Here is a 21,075-nt window from a genome sequence, read left to right as displayed (position 1 = left end):
GGTCATGGGTCTTATGTTTGAGGCCATTTATGTTTTGTCATTTGGTGTCTTAGTGACAGCCAAAGAATTTTGTGGCTCATTTAACCCACAGCACCTTTACTTGGGAATGACACCTAAACTTAGTGTGTAATGACAGATGGTACACCACAGCACATCGCATGAAACCATCATGGCACAGTGGCATTGTGCTCTCTCCATCTCTTTGGAGGCATCCTTGAAAGTCAGAGTCAATTCCTTGCCTCACAACAGCAGATTGGTGCAGCTTGATGTGACAGCAACTGGGCAGGGTGTGGGAGCATGCTAAGCACTGGGGAGATGTGGGGTTAAGAACCTTTAGTGGGACTGAGCACTGCTCTGAAAAGACATTTAGAGCTGTGGAAATGAGGAAAGGCTTAAAATTGTTCCAGAAGTGAAACCCACAGGTGCCCTCTCCAGCCCTGGTAATGCTCTGGTCAGAGCAGTGACACCAGGGAACAGTTCCAGACAGGTCTCACTCCATCATCTGTGTCTCAGGTCTAAAAAAGCTAACAGGATGATGCCTTTGAAATATCTTCTGAAGATATTGCATGTGTTCAGATATAGCTCATTCAGTGTCTAGCAAAAACAGTTTAATCTAGTTGGGCTGTATATTTAACACAGCTCCTGGGCAGCTAGAATGACTAGATACAATCATCATGGAGATACACAACAGCAGCAGCAGAGGACCATGAACTGTCCCATACATGACCATCACAATGAGAGTGGAGAGGAGTCAGACCATCCATGTTTTCTGGCCTTGTTCCAGCACACAACCCTATCTTCTGTTTGAATCTCCCTGTGCTGCCAGTGCTGGTTGCTCCCAATGTGGCACTGGCTGTAGCATTAAAGTACATGCTCCCTCAGATTTGCAACCAGAGAAGGTTTCTCTCAACACAAAGTCCCTCTGTATGAAACATTTGTTACGTATTAAATCTGTGTTTTGGGAAAAACAATCAGTTCAAATGAAAGCTGCCTAAACATAATGATAAATGGATGATTCAATTTTTGAATTCTGCTTTGCTGACGCCAAAACTAAAAATTTTAGAGAGGAAAAAAAAAAAATGGAAGCAGGTGAAATGGTAAAGAAAATATTAGATACTGCTCCTCCCATGTTTTTAAAAGACAGAAAAATTTAGGAAAAATCTGCCATGCCTACAAAAAGTGATGATGTAGGCTGCTATTTGAGAGCCTGCAAAACAAAAAATTAGGTTGGAAAGCTGCTATTTTGTGAGATAGAACATGGGGTGTCCGTGGTCCGCAGCTCCATTTCTTCCACACTTCTCCATACATCTCAGTAACAAAAAGTGCTGGAAAACATGGCCTGTGGGGATGGTGTTGAAAGAATTGGCACAGTTGTTTTCCTAGGAAGAAACATTGAGGGAAGATTTAAAAAGAAAGAGCAGGGGAAGAGGAACAGTGTCATCTTTGTCTTAGCGCACAATGAACAAAGAAAAATGCTGTGACAGTGAATGGACATTCAAAAGAAATCAGGGCAGTTGGTCACAGCACTGCCAGGCAGTTTCCATCACAAGGGGTTTGACAAGAGGGCACTCACAGATTAGCAAGTCTTGTCCACAGGGACAGAAAGCCAGGACCCTGCAGAGCTGCAGTGACCACAGGTGCTGGCACCAGGCTGTTATTCATGAGTGAAACGCCTGAGTGCAGAACCAAGGGCACAACGTCACGGTGCCCTGTGGACTCCGCAGTGCCCACAATGACTCAAACCAATGAAAAAATTGAGAGGGAGAGAGTTGGGGAAGGGGAACCCCCCCACCCACCTCCCCACTACCCAAGAAATAAAATGGTGATAAAAGATATATCTATCTGATGGGTCATGGCTGTTGCTCTCCATGAGTAAACCACGACTGTACCCTATCCAGTCCTTTAAAGTGAGATTTGCCCCTCGAGGGGTAATGCTGTTGTGGAGGGAGCTGAACATGCAGAGCTGGAACAGTACATTTTCTACCCAGTTTAATTTGCCGTGCAAACAGAATGAAATCTTTTTCTCAAAAGGAAAGCCTGGCTGATGAAATAGCAAATTTTACCAGGTAGTTATTGCAGGATAATACTCCATCCAGGGAATGGGCAACTTCCCAACCCGGGCACCCCCTGCTCCTCTTGCTCTTCACGTTTTTCCTCCCTGGGTCTGGAAGACGGGGATGGAAATGAGCTCCTGGCTGACCCATAACAAACTAGTGCAGCAAGGATTTTCCAACCATAGGGAGCATTGCTAAGTCTCATCTGGCTTTAGAAAGCCTTCACTTGCTTTCTTTTTCTTTCTTTCCTTATTTTCCTTTAGGATGAAGCAGATTAAACCTAACTTCTGATTCCTAGTAGCTGGTTCCCATGGAGATGGAGGAATAGTGGAGAGCAGCAAGTCACACTTTGCCCTGGGAAGAGTGAGGGGCAACTAGGAAGAAGCTCTGGCCAGCAGCCAGCGCTCAGCGCAAAGCCTGACTCAGCCCGCCAAAGCTGGCATCAAGGCAGGTGTTTATCCCTACTAAGTGTAATGTTACATATTTTGGGAATAATGTGGAAAAGTAGTAAGAAAAATAAGAACTGCAGTTTAAGGAAGGAGATAAAATTGCAAAGAGAGGTACAAGCTCTTGTGGCTGCTACCTTCTCTGCTGGTTTGCACAAGTAACTGCAGCAAAAGGGACAGGGCTCCAACCGGCAGGAACATACCCTGTTCAGCACCGGGGTCATGCCTTGCATCTGAGTCAGCCCAAGCAATGAGGATTGTGACTAATAAACATTCCTGGAGACAGCGAGCAGCACATGCAGGCCAATTCCTGGGAAAATGACTAATCACTTTGCCATGCACTGTCCACCTTTCCTTTCTCCTTCCCTGACCCAGCGTCTATGGGGAGGGTGGCAGAGAGCAGGAGGGGCAGAACCTCGACATGTGGTCAGATATTCCTGATTTTCTGGTACCGGTCTCCTGCTCAGCTCCTAGTAAACCCATCCCCAAGCTTTACCAGGAAGAGTGGAGACATAGATGAGGGACGTTTTCTCAGATTGTCTTTAAAAAGATGCAGAAAGAATCCTTTTGAACGATTTAAACCACTCAGGATCTCTGCTATTCACGCCTCCTCCTGCCGGCCCGGCCGGCACCGCGCAGCTGTGCTGCCCGTGCTCAGCCCGCATCGCAGCAGGGTGATGTCGCCAGCCCCGAATTCCCGCGTGGTGATAAGCAGAGCTGGAAACATCTGGGCAGCTGCCGTTTGCTGCTCTTCTTTTTCCACAACAACAGAGGTATTTCCTACCCACGCCCCTCCCTACACGACATTTCAGAGGAGTTGCTTTTGTTTTGGAGAAGCACCACCTCGTGCCAAAGCACCCGGTATTCTGCAGTAAATTATCTTAAAATAGAGACCTCTCCCACCAGATGTTTGTCTTGGAACTGGTCTCCAAACCCTGCGACAGAAAGGAAAGGATGGGAAAGGCACGGCACATAAGACAGAGCAGAGGATGATGCTGTTTGTGGACCATGGTAGAGCCCCATCAACATTAGCACATGTCCAGAGGATTAGGGCTAGAGCCGGTCAAATCCCCCTACTCTGTGCCAGGTCAGGACAGGTCATTAAGCATCTGGAAAACCCCTCAAGCTCATAAGATGTGAATTTTCCTTCTCAGGCAGCTCAGACACGACCCAAGCTCAGACACTCCCACGGGGCTACACTGAGTAGACAGAAACATCTTCAGCCTCCAGAAATTTTACTTTTCACTCGTTTTCAAACTCAACACATTTTCACTTTACACCCCAAGGCATCCAATTCCATTTACTTTCGTTTCAAAGGCACATTTGGATCTGGTATACTTTGTCCTGCTTTTTCCCAGCCACAGAGTGTTTCTTCCTCCCCATGGGGCTCCCAAGCCAAACAAAACTTCGCTTCTCCTGGGAGAAGAGCCATGAGTGTCTCCAGTTCCTCTGCAAGCTGCCCGTGTCTTCTACAAATTTTTTCCTGAAGTATCATTTGAACCGGGGATAGATCACAGCTGCACATCACATGATGGCATCACCATGTATTTTTCTTTTACTTTCTGTTTCTAATAAATGCCTGCACTTGTTTTTGACCACTGCTACCTTACCTACAAGGTATCTTTAGCCTAAGAGAACAGGATGTCCCTTTAGCATGCAGGACAGGAGCTGAGGTGTCCTCAGCAGGAATTTGCCTGTACCATTATCTAGAATTGCTGTAGGTGGGATTAATCTAGGGAATATGTGTGAGATCTCAGTGGGGCAGGAGGATTCTGGGCACAGTAAAAATGCAGCAGAAACCTCCTCACGTCCATTGCTTTAACCACATCAGGTCCTTTCAGCTCACAGGCATTCAGATGAGTCTGTGCCCCTGAGGAAGTTTGTGGCTCCCCTGCCACAGGCACGGGGCAGGCTGTGGGGTGCCTTGCTGCATGGTTGGTCTCTCTTCCTCCCTCCAGCCCCTTCACAGGCTCACTCATCCACTTTGAACAAAGAATTAAGGAAGAAAAATCTCCAAGTTATGAAATTCTGGACCAGTCTTTCAGTGTATCAACAGCACTCTGCCTGCTTAAATTACACTTTGGCAATCAAGGTTGCATAAGTGCTGGTCCAGTGCCTAGAAAACATAACATTTTAAGAGGACTGTGACCTTCCAAGGTCTCTTGCAATACCTTTTCTCATTTTTCTAAAAAAAAAAAAAAAAACAAAAAAAAAAAAAACAAAAACAAAAAAAAAGCCACGGTAGCAAGTATTTGTTCTTTTTTTCCTAATCTTTTAATCTGTTTAAGACAGGAAAGCTTCATAACGTACAATTTTAAACTGTCAAAATTTACAGAACAAAAAGAGTCAGATGTAAAACTGGTCATAACTCACAAATATCCCCATTAAAACTGTATAATACAGACATTAAGCCACAGGTCACTTTTCTATTTTTAGGAAAGTGTGCAAAGAGCTAATTGTAGAGTACATGTAGATGTTAAAAGTGATGCCATGTAAGCAGGTCTGCTGCTGCTATAAAAAATAGACAAGTATAAAATTACTTCTACAAAATTGGTTCTTTTTTTGTTGCTTGTAATAAAAAAGTAGACTTGTAAGAACTTTCCTCCTCAACAAACAACAATATTTTGAAACCAGTTATTGTAACTGTTATCCTGTTACACAGGATGAAACATAACTTAGCTAAATCAGAGAGTGGCAAGGAGAACTGCTTGTTCCAGGACCTACATGTGAATCCAGAAATACGCTGCCCAATGGTTTATTTGTTGAACAGCACAGTCAATGCATCACTGCAGGGTGGGATGATTGTAGGTGTTTCAAGATTGCTTTCTCTGATACTACAAAAGATAACCTAAGGACCACAAAACAGTCACTGAGCTACTTATAACACCACACTTTGCCATTTGCACTGATGCACAACCGTTGGCATTCACTAAACACTTAAGGGGTAGAGGGCATGGTTCATACACAAAATGCTTGGTTTCATTTGGACAGGAAAGGAGAGGGAATGAGAGAGGAAAAATGCCCTTTTGTTTTTCTTGGTTTTGGGTTTCCCTTTGGCTTTGTCACCTTCGCAGATGGCAAACATGGTCCAGCTGTAGAGGACTGTGTCAGCCTGCTCTTGCTCAGCCACACACACAAGCACACAACGGGTCCTCAGCCCCAGGATTCCTCTCTTGTCACTTGGTCCCACATGTGTTGATGTTCTTCCCGTTGGCAGCATCCTCCACCAGCGAGATGTGGTAGTCAGTTGAGAGTGTGAGGTGCGAGATGCAGCCCACCAGCCCCCGCAGGTACTGCCGGTTTGTGTGCAGGGCAATTTCCTTCATGCCACCTGTGGGAAAGGCAGCTGTCAGCACCAACATGGGCATCTGCTCCTGCTTGGCAGCTGTACACCTAGCAATGCCATTCCTAGTGCACCTCAGAAGGGAATTTTAACTTACAGGTTTCTCTGTGTTGTTTTAAGTAACATTTTTAAGCACTTGAAACTTAAGGAGGGGATAAGCAGGAGGTAATGAATTAAGATACTAATTATTTATTCCAGAAATGGTAGCATCAGTAAGAGCTGAATCAACTTGTGCCCAGGTGTGAGGTTTCAAGCTGCTTCTTGCTGTTTCTATGTACATGCCAGGAGTACCATGAGTGTCCTATAGTGCTTGTCCCCTCTTATACCCATTCCCACATCACACTTAGAGAGGCCTCCTCACATACAACAGGCTGTGGCAGACTAGAGGCTGCTGTGTGGCACCTCCACCAGGAGCTGGACAGAGCTGGAAAGCCCTGCCATGCAGCTGACCTTGCGTCTGTGTCCTGAATGTGAATAGTTAGCACCCACCTACATAGAGATCTCCATTGATATTTAACTGCCTCATCTTCCCAGGGGATTTACCGGTCCTGGCACCATAATCGTCCACGGTTACTTTGCCAGACTGTCCATCCCTGAAACAAAAAGCGAACCACTCTTGTTTATCCAGCCTACAATCAGACAGGAGGAGGAGCAGCGGCATTTTCCACTCGCCAGGAGACCAGAGCAACTCAGAGTTTAGCTGGGGTCATGATGAAGGCTTGGAACTGGGAAGCCCCAAAGACACAGTGTACTATGGCTGTCCAGACTTTCCAGGTCTTGGGATTTTTTTTTACAGCTGTCCTGCAAAGTGTCCTGCAAAGAAACCTGCAAAGTATGCAGGACACATTTGCAGAGCAGAAAGTGCTGGAAAATAATCAAACTGGACAGGTAGGGGACAGAAAGGATGAGCACATTCTGACCTGTTGTTAAAAATCAAATGTAATGTTAAAAGTTAACAGCAGAAGCTTCAATAGAAGGGAAAAAATGGGCAAGCTATGGTAAAACTTACTTTTAGGCAGTTTTGTTTCTCACTAGAGCCATTTTACATAAGGTCAATAACAGTATTAACAGAAAAGCTACTTGATGGGTCCTATTCTCAATGAATTTGGTAACAATTTGTGCTAAATGTCTGACTGTGATTTCCATGGAATCAACCTCTCATGAAGAGAGATGTATGCTTTCCCTGCTGGACACAGTTGCCTCCCATGAGGTAATGAGTTATAAATATAAGATATATATACACTGCAAGATGTCTGCACCTCCTCCAAATAGAAAAACTAGGTTTACACTGTCTGTGCTCCAATGCTTGTGCCAGCCCACAAAATGCTCACCAGGGAATTTTAAAACGCAGACATTAAAGAAAAAATACTCTTAACCGAAATGGTATGGGTTTAGTAGTATGTCTGTCACAACCCCAGAACAGCCCTGCATGAATTTGGCAGCCTGCCTTGGGCTGTGCCGAATTGGCACTGTCACCTCAAACACAGCAATCTTTGTGTACATCATCCTGAAACAGCCAAGCTGCTAGCAGTTCCACTCCTAAGTGACATGTGAGTGTGGAGCTACAGTGATTCACACTCCACCAGCATCCAGACACGCCAAACAGCATCTTTAATGGCAGGGTGGCTTCCAAGTGCCCCCCAGATGAAGCCTGCCCACTTACCGAACAGCTTTGACTCTGTGCCACCGGCCATCACTGAAAGAGCCGTTCACCATGATGGAAGCAATGCCACTGCCCAGATTGTAGCTACAATTAAAAAAAATTGAAATGTTGACTGCCTTCCTTGAAAGGACGCGTTGCCTGCCAAGTTGCTCAGGCATCCTCACTCCCTTTTGGCTCAGATTTTGGGGCGATCAGTGGAGTCCTTTGGAGTCCCAGCAGCAGTGCTCTTATTTTGTAAAGCCAGTCTCATGGACAAGCAGGCAAAACTCCCTGAGTCAGAGTGGGTACCATCACCACCTTCCCATGGAAACAAGAAGAGAGCTTCTGCATGGCCAGCAGGGAATTATGAAGTCAGTGATCTACAGATCTTTGGCCTAATAGGAGACCACAGTGGGAATTTGCAAATATGGTTAATAAATAAATTTTTACAAGAGTAAATAAGCATGCAACCTATAACAGATCTACGAACCATCTGAAATATAGGGAAGGTTGAGACCGGTGATGTTAGGAAAGACAAAGTCTAATAAATGAAGCCGCTTCAGCTACCACTCTAATTATTTATTCTTTGTGGTTTCTTCTACTAAAAAACTCAGCAGATACAATGTCCCCATCATGTTTACACTTCAGGCATCTTAATTTCTGGGTCCCTGAAGCTTGGGCCAACCTTAACAAAAGAGACGTATCTGCTACAGCACAGTGAGCTATTGAGTGCTCCGGATGAACTAGCTGCTGCTGGACTTCAGCCTGAAACAGGAGGGATTAAAGCCAACATCACTCTCTCCAAAAAAGACTGAACATGGAATGAACTCATGGCCAGGGTGAGGTTCTCAAGAACAGCACATTAAACTGTGAGCTGCCCAGAGCAAACTGGTTACCCTAAATTTGTTTCCTCTCCAGGGGTTTAATCTGGGGGTCTGGGGTGGTGGAAGCCCTGCTCCTGTGTGCCCTGTCTGGCAAATAGTGAGCCCACACTGAGCACTGGCATCACCAAAGTTTGTCCTCGACCCCTGCCAGCCCTACCCTGCTCTGCCTACTGAGATAGATTTAATAGTCATGTTTAATAGGCTTACCAAGAGTATTCATCCCCTCATAAGAAATCTGTCAGAAAATCACAATAAAGCCCTGATGTTTGAAAAATTGGGAAGGAGGAGTGATGCAAATCTTGCAGCACATTACCTCTTCAACTTACATCCTCTCCCAGACAGCAAATGGGACACACCATTGAACAAAACTTTGAGGATGAGAGTGTCTCCCACTGTGCCAAGGGACAAGTGCACTGTATGCGTTGTAGCAACTCCTTTGAGCCCTGTGTGTTACACAAAAAAGGAAGGGAAAGTTTACCTGAATATTAACGCTCCCTCCTGAAGGCCTAGAGAGATGAAATCACTGTTAGGTCTCATGGGACTGTTTCCCCTCCACATCAAAAGTCCTTCCTTCATTGTGGTTTTAAACCTCATGAACACATTTGTTCTTGTTCCTGATACCCTGTTTAATGCAAAACAAGGCAATAATAGTTAAATACTAAATTGTGCCAGTTTTCTTTCACAAAAACATAAAAGATGATGCAGTATTTAGCCTCTGCTGGTCTGGTGGATTACTGTCCTGCAACTCATTTACATGCTGATCTGTGAAGTATTCTGGTTCAAATCCCCATTTCCATAATTTCAGAGTAGGGGAATTTAGCTCATCTCTCCAGAATCCCAAATACAAAAGCTGCCAGGTTATTCCACACATATAAGAGAAAATCCTTTTTCTCCTCTAGCCTAGTGTGAAATCCAGCCCAAAAAGCAGATTCAGAGAATGCCTAGTAGATGATTTGCCCTCACAGAAGCCAATGGAAGAAGCATAACAAGGGCAAACCAGTAAGTCCCAGTAGGTGAGAGGTACCAAATGGCAGGTAAGGATGCTGGTGAACCCTTCTCTATTCAGTGGCTCAGATGAAGGTAGATGGAGGAATTTGTTGAAACAAGCTAACATTTGCTGGAATGTGGGGATGATCTAGGATACAAACCAGTCAAAAAAGTAACTTTGAGAATCTAAATGTTAGGCTAAAGCAGAAGTTAGAAAGGAGTTAAGGTCTCTTAAGGTCTCTGTCTGTTCTTTGCCCTCAGGGAAAAACCAGTCCCTCTCCATGCCAGACATAGGTATGCTATTTCTTGATAGGCTGCAAGATGCTCAAGTATAATAAACTAATCCACAAGGATATGCTCTTAAAATGTACTATTCCCTGAAATTCAAAAATATGGAAAAATGCAGTTAGAAATATTATAAATACAGCTTAAAACATGTACATATACTACACTCTCTCACATAAGGCTCCTGACATTACAACGTTTAAGAAACAGAATACTTAGGTCCAAAGGATATACATTACCTTTTCAGGATATCTGGATTATCATATGTGAGGTAACTGCGACCAATAAATTGTGGGATTTCAATTGCTTCTGTAATAGCTGAGAAGTAAATACAAAAAAATGAAGATGAGTGTCAGCTGACTTGGAAATGGAAGGGAAAAAGGAGACAAGACTCTTTTACTGATTTACTCCTGCAGTGGCAGGTACCTACCAGTGGTACAGAACTGAGCTGAACCCACACTGCTTTGCAAAAAGGCACCACCAGATTTTACCTAAATGTAGGGGCAGTAGTTAAGGGAGTTTAAATGGCTGACAGTCCCTCTGTTACAGCCTCCATGTCAGGAGCCTAACATATTGCTCCATCACAAACGTTAGTGCAGAAAATTATGAAGCATTGGGGAAACATTGCAAATTTTCTCTTTACCCCCATTTCTACATTCCTTAGTTCTCTATGTGGTTCAATGCTCCCTCCTGCCAAAGCTTGTGCATTAACCACCTTTGTTTATAGACTAAGAAACTCCTCCCCAGCTGCTAACAGAGCACCATATGCAGATCAAATTAGGAACCTCTCACCCTGCAAAGGGAGGCTGAGAGGCAGCACACACAACCTGTGAGCTCCCTGTTTTCTCTTTCAGGGTCTGTGGCTGCACTGAGCGGCTGCTGCCTGCTCACAGCTCACCCCTATGAGGGTGCAGTGGGGGTCAGGCTATCTCCAGGGAACAGAGAGTTACAGAGTCCAGAGTCCCAGATCACTTCAGTCTATTGAAAACAACTGGGACAGTGCTAAAGGCTGCATGGCAGAGGCTGTGGAGCCCTTTGCTGTATTAAACACTGCAGAGCATCCTGGGGGTCATTTTCTGTGTCCCCCATACAGCATTTCTCTAGGGACAGTCTCTGTGGTGTATGGATGGGACAGTTGCAAACATTGCAGCCAGAATTGGAGTTGGTGCACTTCTGCCCATGGAGAAGACTTTGGCAAAATAACTCAGCTGTGTGACATAAACCACGGAACATCCCTGATAGAGAGCCCTTCACCAGGCTATGAGCACTGGCCCAAACTAAATTTTTTGTTGAGTGAACATCCTACAGTTTGTTGCTGATTTCCCATAACTAACTGCTGCATTAACCCAATTGTATAAATTACTTAAAATAGATGCCTTCATCCTATTTTCTTACGGAGGAATAATCCCTTCAATCCACAGCTAATCGCATCTATATAAATTTCAAGCTTTCCAGGGCAAAGATGCTTGCTCTCTTTATGCAACACAGGGTCTGGCTGGGCTTTTAGAGCTCACTGTGACACAGATATACAACAATTGGTGTCGTCTGGCAGTCAGCAACAGCAATGAGAAATTTTGCTCTAGGTGCCAAGACTGAGAATTTTAGATCGTGATGAATGACTGTGTTCATCCATGGTGAAATCAGGAAAGCTGCCTAATGTGTCTAAAGAAACCAGCACAAGCCATGACCAGCCTGCAGTCTGCCAATGTCGTTGGAAGATTGCAAAAGCTATGTTACACTGACCAAATATTCCTCTGCAGGTCTGATACTTCCTGCACTGGACAGTGTCTGATGGCAGCAGAGCATGAAAGGAGCCCCTTTTCCTCCCATCACATCCTGCCCTAGAGCCCCACTGCTCTTGCCTTTAGCAGGGGAAGGTGCCCATGTCATGCCGCAACCTTTGCCTGTGCCAGAGTACTCTGATTTTATCTAGAGAGCTTAATGGGCATTTAGCTCTGCTGCTCTTCGCTTGTTTCACTGAATCTGCAGAAAAACAAGCAAATTTTAGCAGTACCCTTGATGCAGCCAGGATCTTTGCAGCTGGAAGGGAGCAGATCCAGTAAGGAGATCTAGGACTACACGCCTTCATTCTTTGCTCATCACAATTCAGCAGACAAGCACCAGAGCATGCCAAGTAGAAGTGAGCTCTGGACTGCAAGGTAGCCTGAAGTCACACCACAAAACCCTCAGCCAGGTGCCTGGCCCTCTGCTCTGCAAATATTGGGACCAGCCCTACTGCCACTGTTCTGAGCTTGGCAAATGCAGTTTGAAATATCAATAGCACAATGTTTAAGGAAGTACTATATAACCTTAGAAAATATTTTGGCTTAATGACAGAAACTTTCCAGGCTTAATGTAACACAGCATCCAGACAAAGACACAATGACTGAGCAGTTTTCACATAATTTGCAGTACTTACTGTTTAGGCAGTAACTTCCACACTCTGCAGTGAGTCAGCACAAAAAAAAAAAAACCAAAGACATTCTGTGTTTATTATTCTGAAGCAGAAAAACCTCCTCTAGTCCAATTTCAGGCCCACTTTTCTGCAAATGTGTTATCTCCCACATACTATTTGTGTGACTACAATCACCTGTGAAGGTAATACTGTTTTCATTATTGGTTTGCTCCAAGTATCTATATTTGTCTGCTCAAAACACAGAAAGGGACAGACAGATGGGACCAGCAGCAAATCCTTCTTCTAGTCCTGCTTGTCAAATCTCAGTGACTCACCAGGTTTTACCCAGGGATCAGCTCTAGCCAAGGGAAAAAAAACAAGTGTTTGCTGTTCTATTCCATCTTAAAGTATAAAAATACCTTTAGCACTCCCCAGGCTTGGACAGAAGATATAAAACCTAGCAATGCCAGCAAAAACTCTATTGAATCTTCAGCTAATGATCCATTACAATATGAATCAATATCTCATATGGCTCATGCCAGCATTACTTGAGCTTTTAAGTGTTGTGTGTAATTTTGAAGAACGAGGTGCGCTGCCTCAAAAGCACTTTGCTTTTTTGGTTTTTTTACAACAGCCTACCATCAAGAAGAATGGAGACAGCACCTTCACCTCACATACCTTCTGAGTGCACTAACCAAAACCCTGTTGTGAAACAGAAGTGGACACAGATGAGCATCTCACCTTAACAATATCTACACCCCAACAGAGACACAGATAAGGATTATTTTGAGTAATCTGTTTCAGGTGGTTTTCATCAAGGCTGTCAAAGACTGAGGTTCAGGAGCAATTCCATGCTTTCTGCACATCTATCAGAAAACCATTCAATTTTTCGTGGCAGCTGAGGCTGCACAAGTGCAAAGAGGTTAAGCTGCATCTGAATAGGAGCCACAGGTATCAGGAACAGAAACCAGGTGGTTCATGCTTTTGGACACCCTTGAAAATGAATAAAAATTAGATTCACATAGGAAGCAGCACCCAGGATCTGGCTAAGTCACAGCCAAAAGGTGCTTCAGACTGTGTCTGAAATCCTGGACACCCACTGAGGTGAGAAAAGGGAGGACATGCCAGCCAAGTGGCACCATGAGCTCAGATACTGCTCCCTGGGCTCAGCACAGGCCAGGAGCTGAGCAGAGGTGAGGAGATGTGGCCCCAGCACTGCACACCAAAGCGACAGGCAGTACACACTCAGGCTGCAAAGCACTCCCTAGAATGATTGCCCCTGGAGATGTGTTGTACTGCTGCAGATACCATCTTGATGTCAGGAATTTAGCACCCTGCACATATCTAGAAAGTCAAAATCCCAATTCTCCTGCCTCCCTACAGAAAAGCCAGGGTAAATGACATTAGTTAGACCCCAACAAGGGGGTTTCTTGCATTGCATTTTATTATAATGCTTTTGTTCTAAGATATTGTCTATTTTAAAGAAAAGACCAATATATTCATTGCAATTTAACCAAAATCACTACATTTAACTTTGAAGTTTATGACTGTGAGAAAGGAAGCAGTAGGTGAAGACAATACAAAACTTCCCCTCAGGAATTTTTTAAGATCAAGCTTGACAGAAGGTAAACGACTCCATCTAGTGGAATAACCCAAAGTGGAGATTTTAAATGCTTTTCTTGCAATCTTATCCTTTTCCTGAGTCTAAGGTTTGAACTATTACAGTGGCTCTGAAGAAAAGAGAGTAGTGTGCACATGGATGAGTTTTCCTCCTTGGTAGTCTCCTTTGCCTTACCAAGGAAGGATCTCTGAAGATGGTGAAATCTCCATCAGAGTAGCCAGTGCCTAAAACAGGAGCAGACCTTTCTGTGTGTGAGAGCAGCGTTTGCTGTCAGCTGTATGGAGGATAAAATTACAGGGGTTATTCATGCTCATGCTTCAGGATGTAACCTAACTGCTGGCTGGAGGAATCTGGCTGGAATTCCCCCTTGGCACAGCACTGCACAATTAGGGACGTGCATGAAGTGTAAGTATTCTGTGCCGCTCACCACAAGCAACCAGATACCAGGTTGCTATCTATGGATCCTAGCCCCGTGCTGGGATAACAGTTACCACATCCCTAAATTACAAAACAAATTCTCCCCTAGATACATGGAAAGCGCACAGATGAAAGGGGAGCTCTGGCCTCCAGGGTTTCTATTTAAAGGCATGTGTACAGCAACAGTTGTAGGTGCTAAATCTTCCTTATTTTTGTGATCAGCTCCAGATCACTGGGTTGATATCCAGACATTGGATAGTTACCTTTTTGACAATGTTGCCCATCAAAGCCCAGGGGACAGTCACATTCATAGCTGTCCTTCTTGGGAATGCAGGTGCCTCCATTTGCGCATGGTGAAGTCACACAGGGATGGGCAGCATTTGCTAGGTTGATTCCAAAAGTAAAATCCTGTTTCACATCAATTGTCCGATCATTCAAGATAATCTGTGTGGTAAAAAAAAAAAAAAAAAAAAAAAAAGGTGTGCAAAGACCATGTTAAAACTTCCAAACCCAGAGTAGCCTACTGCTAGTTAGAAGATTCCTCTGAAAAGCTTCAGAGAAATGTAACTCTCAAAACTTGGCTCAAACCCTATTACTGTGTGTTTTTCAGTTGCAGAGGTCCAACTTTTGCTCCTCCTGATCCACTGGAGATTAATCTCTTTTATGTCTTGTGAAACAGCCATAGGCAACCCCTGTAAAGGGTGAAGCTGGGTGGAATTTACTAGACCTGTGCCTGAACACTGGTCCAACACTGGTTGTAGCTGAACCATGAGCTGGGATGATAAAATTAGATGAGCACTGCTGAAGAAAAGCATTTCTGACATCAGAAAACCCCCCAGGAGATGAGTGTTGACAACATAAATACTAAGCAGAACAGCTTGATTTTCACATTTTCTATTACTTTCTAGTATCTCATCTTGTCTGAAAGAAGCTAGAGTAAAGAAGAATGAAAAACATAAATAATGACTTCACAAAACTGTTTGTATATAAATGGAAGAGAACTGCTAAATGCTGGGATTTTCCCAATATATTCCCAATATAGCATATATTCTCCAAAATAAATCAACATTTGTATAATCTCAGCTGACATCTCAGCAAGAGAAATTGCATGCAGGCACAGCATCTGATCTCAGCTACATCAAAATAAGTGCATCTTAACACATAATAGATTTTAAGGGCAGAACTGAGAAAGGTAGTAGTTGCTCTGGCTCCTGCACAACTCAGACAATGCACCTTAGGAGATCCAACCCAGAGAAGAGGTACATAAAGCACTACACAACTCTAACAGTAGAAAAAACATACAGTGCTGTCATGTAATGGACCAGGGAAGACTCCATTATGTTTTCAGCTTCTTTTTGAATTTTTTTTCCAGAAGTTAATAAGCCTCCACTCATAAAAACATGTCTTTTGTTTTAAACTTATATTCAGTTCCCAGCCCTTGTTCCTCATCATGTCTTTTTCTGCATAATTCCAGCACCATGTATCCAAAGAAATTTCATCCTCATCTAGGAACTAGAAAACCACAATAAAGTCACTTCTCAGCCTTATCTAACAAAACTAAACATATTGTGATCTTAGTTCTTTCTATACACAGCGTATTTTCCAGTACTTGGTGATGTTTGCAGCTCTATTTCTCCAAATAGAACTCTGTATAGTTCTCCAAAATCCTACTATGTGTAAAGAAGGAAACCAAATGTTCCCAGTGCCCAAAAGGCAGGCAGTACTTTTCCTTGACATCCTATTCATGACTCTGAGAATAAAAATCCACCTTACTAAGTACATCATAGAGATAAAGACTCACACTCTACATTTTCCAATGTCCTCTACATTTTCCAGTGCCTTCAGTCTATTGTACAACCCCTCACCTTGTAATTGTAACCTGTGTTAATTGCTCTAGGCTTTCTATCTTGCATCCTAAAATACATTGTGTTTAGTCAAGTCTACCTTCTCAATGATGTTCAATGTTTTTGACCTGTTCCCATAACTATTACTCATCTCCCAGTTTTCCTGAACTTCATGCTTTCTCCTGCACACCCGACAAAAACAGTAAAAAGTGTCAGACTGAGTAATTAAACCGTTTACACTGAACTACAATTACTTTTCTGTCATGGAGCAACTGTTAACTGTAGAGCTTTAATTTTATTTTTTTTTTTTAATAAAAACTATTGCTAAAGATTTGGTTTTATTTGTTATTTTGTTGCTATAATATGATGCAATTCACTCCTCTAAAACTGTGAGGATTCAGGGCCAACCTTTCAATTTTATCCAAGTTATTTTAAGTATGTTTAGAAAGAAAAATATAAGTTCAGTTTGCACCTTCATTTGATTATTTACTAGGTCTGATATGAACTTCACTCACGCTCAGCTGAGCACATGGGAACATCATCCCTAATGTCTGCTAACAATGGAAAACTTGTCCTCCATTCATGTGCCCCATGTAAAATTGTAAGAGGGGAAAGAAGTATGGTGTGCATCTCCATGGTGGTGTAAGAATGCACTAGGTGGACTTTTCACTGTGAAATAATAATTTAACCACTTCATGGTGGGCTCCTGAGGTGAAATCCTTGATTATTTTGAATATTTCCAGTTGAATAATGACATGTTTGCACGGATGCATGGATACAATGGAAATAAATGCCCACAGTGTGTTTCTCTGGGCACACACCTTCTGGATGCTCCCACTGAAGGGTCTGAGGATCCCAGAGTTCTTCTTCACATCATCGTAATTAGGGACTCCACCAATAAATATTTCAGAGCTGCATTTAATCTGTGTAAAAGCCCCCTGCAAGAAACAAAGAATAACATTTTATTAGAGTAGCTGCAACCTTGTTTCTATCTTCAGATTAGCCTACATGAGTTGTGATAGCCCTACATTAGATGTTATAGCTTATTTCAATGCCTCTTCTTTGTACAACCAAGAAAGCCATTGTAGGACACTCTTGACTGACTTTACATTATCCCAGTCTTAAGTAGCTGAAAAATCTCAGGTATTTCAAATGGCAATACTGGAGGAAGAAAGAAATGAAACTGATCCATTGTGTTTTCTGACTGCATATCTAGCTTTATTTGCAAAGACTTGAGGTACACTGATTCAAGTCTATAACAAGAATTAGGTTCATGAAGCTAAAATCAGAGCGAAGTTCATGCAGTAGAGACTCATTCAGTATTTCCAACATCTAAGAGATAACCTACTGTAAGTTATGGGGCTAAATGAAAGAAACATTGAATTTGCATCAATTACCAGAAGCAGTTGCTCAGGATACCTGATGGGAATATTCAGGGTTCTGGAGTAAACTGAAAGACATTTAACAGCTAAAGACAGAATAACTGTGTACTCCAGTCCAGCAAAAGCTTCTGTGCTTTCATGGTTGGCAGTCCCAGCCACCCTCCTCCTGGAGCACTGCACTGCAGCACTTAAGAGGAAAAAAATGAGAATGTTTACCTTAACCCATCTATCTAAAGAAGTCTTGAGAGCTCCAGACAAATGTTGCTCACTCAATTTGTTCCCTGACAGACAATTGGAATTTCAATTTATTTAATTTTTTTAAGAAAAGTCAAAGCTTTGATAAAAGTTTCCCAATTTGCTGAAAAGCCTGCTATGGGATTTTTCTGCTATGGCATTTTTCTGCTATGGGATATGGAGTCTGTTTTTCTGTCTGCACTCTCCACTAGGTAAAAGACATTTCCTAAGCAGGTCTAGCCTTGGCTTTTATCAAGACAGAAAATTCCTCTGTGCAGGCATTTAAGTGCTTAGAGTGAATATCTTCCTTGGTACAAGTACAGTTTCACTTTCTTATAAATTTGATTCACTATGATCACTTGGTGAGTGAAGAACAAAAAAGCAAGTCATCAACTGCCTAATTGTTCCCGCCCTTACTCTGGCCTGCAAACTACTTTTGCAAGAAGACAAAGAGACAATTCTCTTCAGGCCTACCTTTCCAGGACAATATTCAGCAGGAGGTAAAAAAAGACTGGACACGTACTTTTCAGCATGATACTTCTCCAAATTACACCTCTCATAGTGCACATGTTGCTCAACAGACTTGGCCACAAGAACCAAGAAAAGAACCTCAGAAAGATATACGAGCCAGACACAAAAATGAGAGTCCAGTTACACATCAGGAGCAGGTACAGTCAGATTCCAGTGGGATCATGCCGTTACAATATCCTCATCCTCAGACGGAAGGCCTTACACACAAATTCCCATCTCTGGGCTTAAGAAAATGTTGCCCTAATGTGTATACTGTTTTAAGCTAGTAAGAAGTTTGAGAGCAGCCTCTGCAGTCCAGCAGCTGCGTTCAAGACAAGTCTGCCATAAGCTCACCTCTGCCATCCCTTCCACTGGCTTCTGTTTGTCCACCTGCAGGATGCCGTTCTTTGCCGTGCGAGACACTCGCAATTCATGCCATTGACCCAGGCTGACAGGTTCTTCACTCCTGTTTTAAGGGCAAGAAAATTTTCAAGTATGTAACACTGTGCCTTTCTGATACTCTGTAATGTCAAAAAGTCAAGTCTTCTGGGATGATTTTCTAAATAAAAAATAAATATCAGCCACTGTGATTCTTCCCTTATAAGGAAGTAACAGTCTTCTGAGCCCCATCAGCAAAGACCATATTTCTGGAGCAAATAACAAGCACTCTAGTTTTATTTATAAATGAAACACTATTACCAGCACACACTTTAGCTACCTCTGTGCTAGTTTTTCTGCTCAGTCATTTATAACACATAAAAAGGAGTTTTTGTCTCAGCTGTACATCCTCATTTCACTAACAGCTTCCCACTTAATGGTTGGTCTAGCCCCACATTCTTCATCCTCTTTTAAAACAGAACTACTTTGTGTTGGCTTATCAGCTCTATTTATACATCCTGTTACACTGACATCTGTACACACACACATGCAGCCCGGATGATGTACATAAAAGGGAAGTAATTAAAAAATTATCCTAATAATGTGATGAGATCTTGGCTAGGAACAATAATCCCCAGTTGTACAAAATATTAATCAGTCTCAAAGGAAGCATTTTTTAACAGTTCTTACAATCTTTACTGGCACAGCACTAATATGAATAGCAGCCTGTATGAAGGGCAAAACCACATTCCCATTCACAAGTCCTATAGATCTTTGTATCTTGTTTTCAAATGTCATTTAACTACTCTGGTTAACGCATTTATAGCTAAATGAGATGTAGCAGCCTTTCCTCCAGGAGGACTGGAAACTTGTGTTTGATTTACTGGCCAAGCTGGAAAAATCAGAACTGTGTTATCTAGGACCACTAAGACTTCCTAGCTTCAGTAAAAAAATACATGATTCCTGGGGATGAAATCATGTTTTGTATTTTCAGAATACTTGCATTTAAAAACAAACAAAACCCCCCCACTTTTTGAAATTAAAACAAATGGAAAAAAATTGTAATCTGAAATAGTGAGTCAACAGTGATTCAAATGCTGATTAAAAAAAACTTATATAATTTTGAAAATGTGAAAATAATGTTTTCTTTTTCTTAACAATCAAGATCAGTTTTGAAACCTTTTGTCATGTTTTTTTCGATCCTTCAAATTTTCTTAAAGCTCATTTTTGTCTATTTTGATGATGGTGTCAGTATTAATTGACACTTCTGAATGACACTTGGTTCATAAAACCTCGATTAAAAATATTATCAAGCAATGCCAGTCTCTTGTCTTCCTTCTTATGTAACACCACTTAGAGTTTAACTGTCTCGGGCAAATCAATAGCTAAGGAAATCTAATCACCTTGAAGAAGTCAACATACACATACAAAGGAACCAGATAGGTTTGGCTACATAGTAAGTGGCAATACAAATATCTCCTCTGCTGCTAAGGTCATTATCATGCTTTGCATCATCCTCCTGCTTTGCTAGATGTAGTTACAATCAGGGATGATTAAGCCTTGCAGAGTCATCACTTCAGAGCTGCAAGCTCTTTTGTGGGCTTTTTGAAACCAACATGACCTTGGTAACACTTTCTTCTGATGTTTGAGCACTCCCGGCTCTTCATGTGGTGTGGGGTTACTTTTTCCCATGTAAACCACAGCTTAAAAAATATACCAGATCATGAAGATCTTGATCCTGCTTGGCCAAGGGAAATCCCAACAGCTTCTCCTCTGAGGCATTCCAGTGCTCAGGTTCTGCATCTGTCTATCCACTCAGCATCCCTTTCGCCTGTGAAGCCCCCAGAGCACACTGTGCTGCTTCCACCCAGGGATACATCAGGAAATCACAACCTTCACCATCATCACCTCTCCTGCTGCTGCTGCTGACATACACAAACAAGCTTGCCTCATCCTAGTTATTATGCCTGTGTTCTGATTATAATATAATATCTAACAGCCTGGTGGCAGAGGTATCAGGCAGAGCTATCAGGATGACCAGAGATATAACCCTGCTAAAGACATAGTGCAATATGGACATTGACCAAGCAGGCATGAAAAAGAGGCAATCTATTTGTCTTATTTAATCACTGACAGAGCTGATGATAGGGTTTGAGTTGCACATTTTATCTAGAAAAAGAGCTAACAGGAGAGCCTGACAACTTTCAATGAATCCTGATGGTCTCCTGAGTCTTGCCCATTACTCAGCTATCTCACCACACTCTTTCTCCAATGCATGTACCTCAGGCAGTAGCTGCCATCCAGCTTGCCTTTCCGCTTTCCAACAGAAAGGGGCAGTTTCTACTCCCAGGCATATGCTTGTAGCTCTCTCTACATTTCATAATCCTACATATCAGTTAAACTTTAGTACAAGGCGTTTTGAAGTGCTTCAATATTCTTGGAAGAAAAAATGTTCCACTTTAATATTTTACTGTTGCCAGTAACAAGAATTAGAAAGCTGCAATCAGTAAAGATTGAGGGCTGTTGTAAGAAGGGCTATTCTGAATTGGAGAAAAGGTCTCCAAAATTAGCTATTTCTGCCACTTTTCAGCAAGAGAATAGGGCAAGTATGAAGTGATTCTTCCCTTGATATATCCTCTCAGCTTCTGGCAAC

General features: G+C 42.6%; 1 protein-coding gene across 5 annotated transcripts in view; it reads right to left on the bottom strand.

Annotated features, from left to right (window-relative positions):
• Positions 1-4,751: 4,751 nt before the first annotated feature.
• Positions 4,752-21,075, bottom strand: part of EGFLAM (EGF like, fibronectin type III and laminin G domains) — a 79,781-nt gene continuing 63,457 nt past the window's right edge. For 2 of the 5 annotated variants that reach the window (XM_072922631.1, XM_072922629.1), the window contains exons 16-24: positions 18,399-18,510; positions 16,740-16,856; positions 14,338-14,518; positions 12,061-12,084; positions 9,881-9,959; positions 8,848-8,991; positions 7,507-7,590; positions 6,333-6,436; positions 4,752-5,831 (exon numbers count right to left, since the gene is read on the bottom strand). In XM_072922631.1, coding sequence (XP_072778732.1) covers positions 5,677-5,831; positions 6,333-6,436; positions 7,507-7,590; positions 8,848-8,991; positions 9,881-9,959; positions 12,061-12,084; positions 14,338-14,518; positions 16,740-16,856; positions 18,399-18,510 — 1,000 coding nt within the window. In that variant the 3' untranslated portion in view covers positions 4,752-5,676. The other 3 variants (XM_072922630.1, XR_012053144.1, XM_072922632.1) reach the window with 3 other exon arrangements.

The sequence above is a fragment of the Taeniopygia guttata genome, chromosome Z (assembly GCF_048771995.1).
Source record: "Taeniopygia guttata chromosome Z, bTaeGut7.mat, whole genome shotgun sequence".
Taxonomy (NCBI): domain Eukaryota; kingdom Metazoa; phylum Chordata; class Aves; order Passeriformes; family Estrildidae; genus Taeniopygia; species Taeniopygia guttata.
The sequence above is the reverse complement of the archived record's forward strand: the minus strand, read 5'-3'. Positions and strand labels throughout refer to the sequence as shown.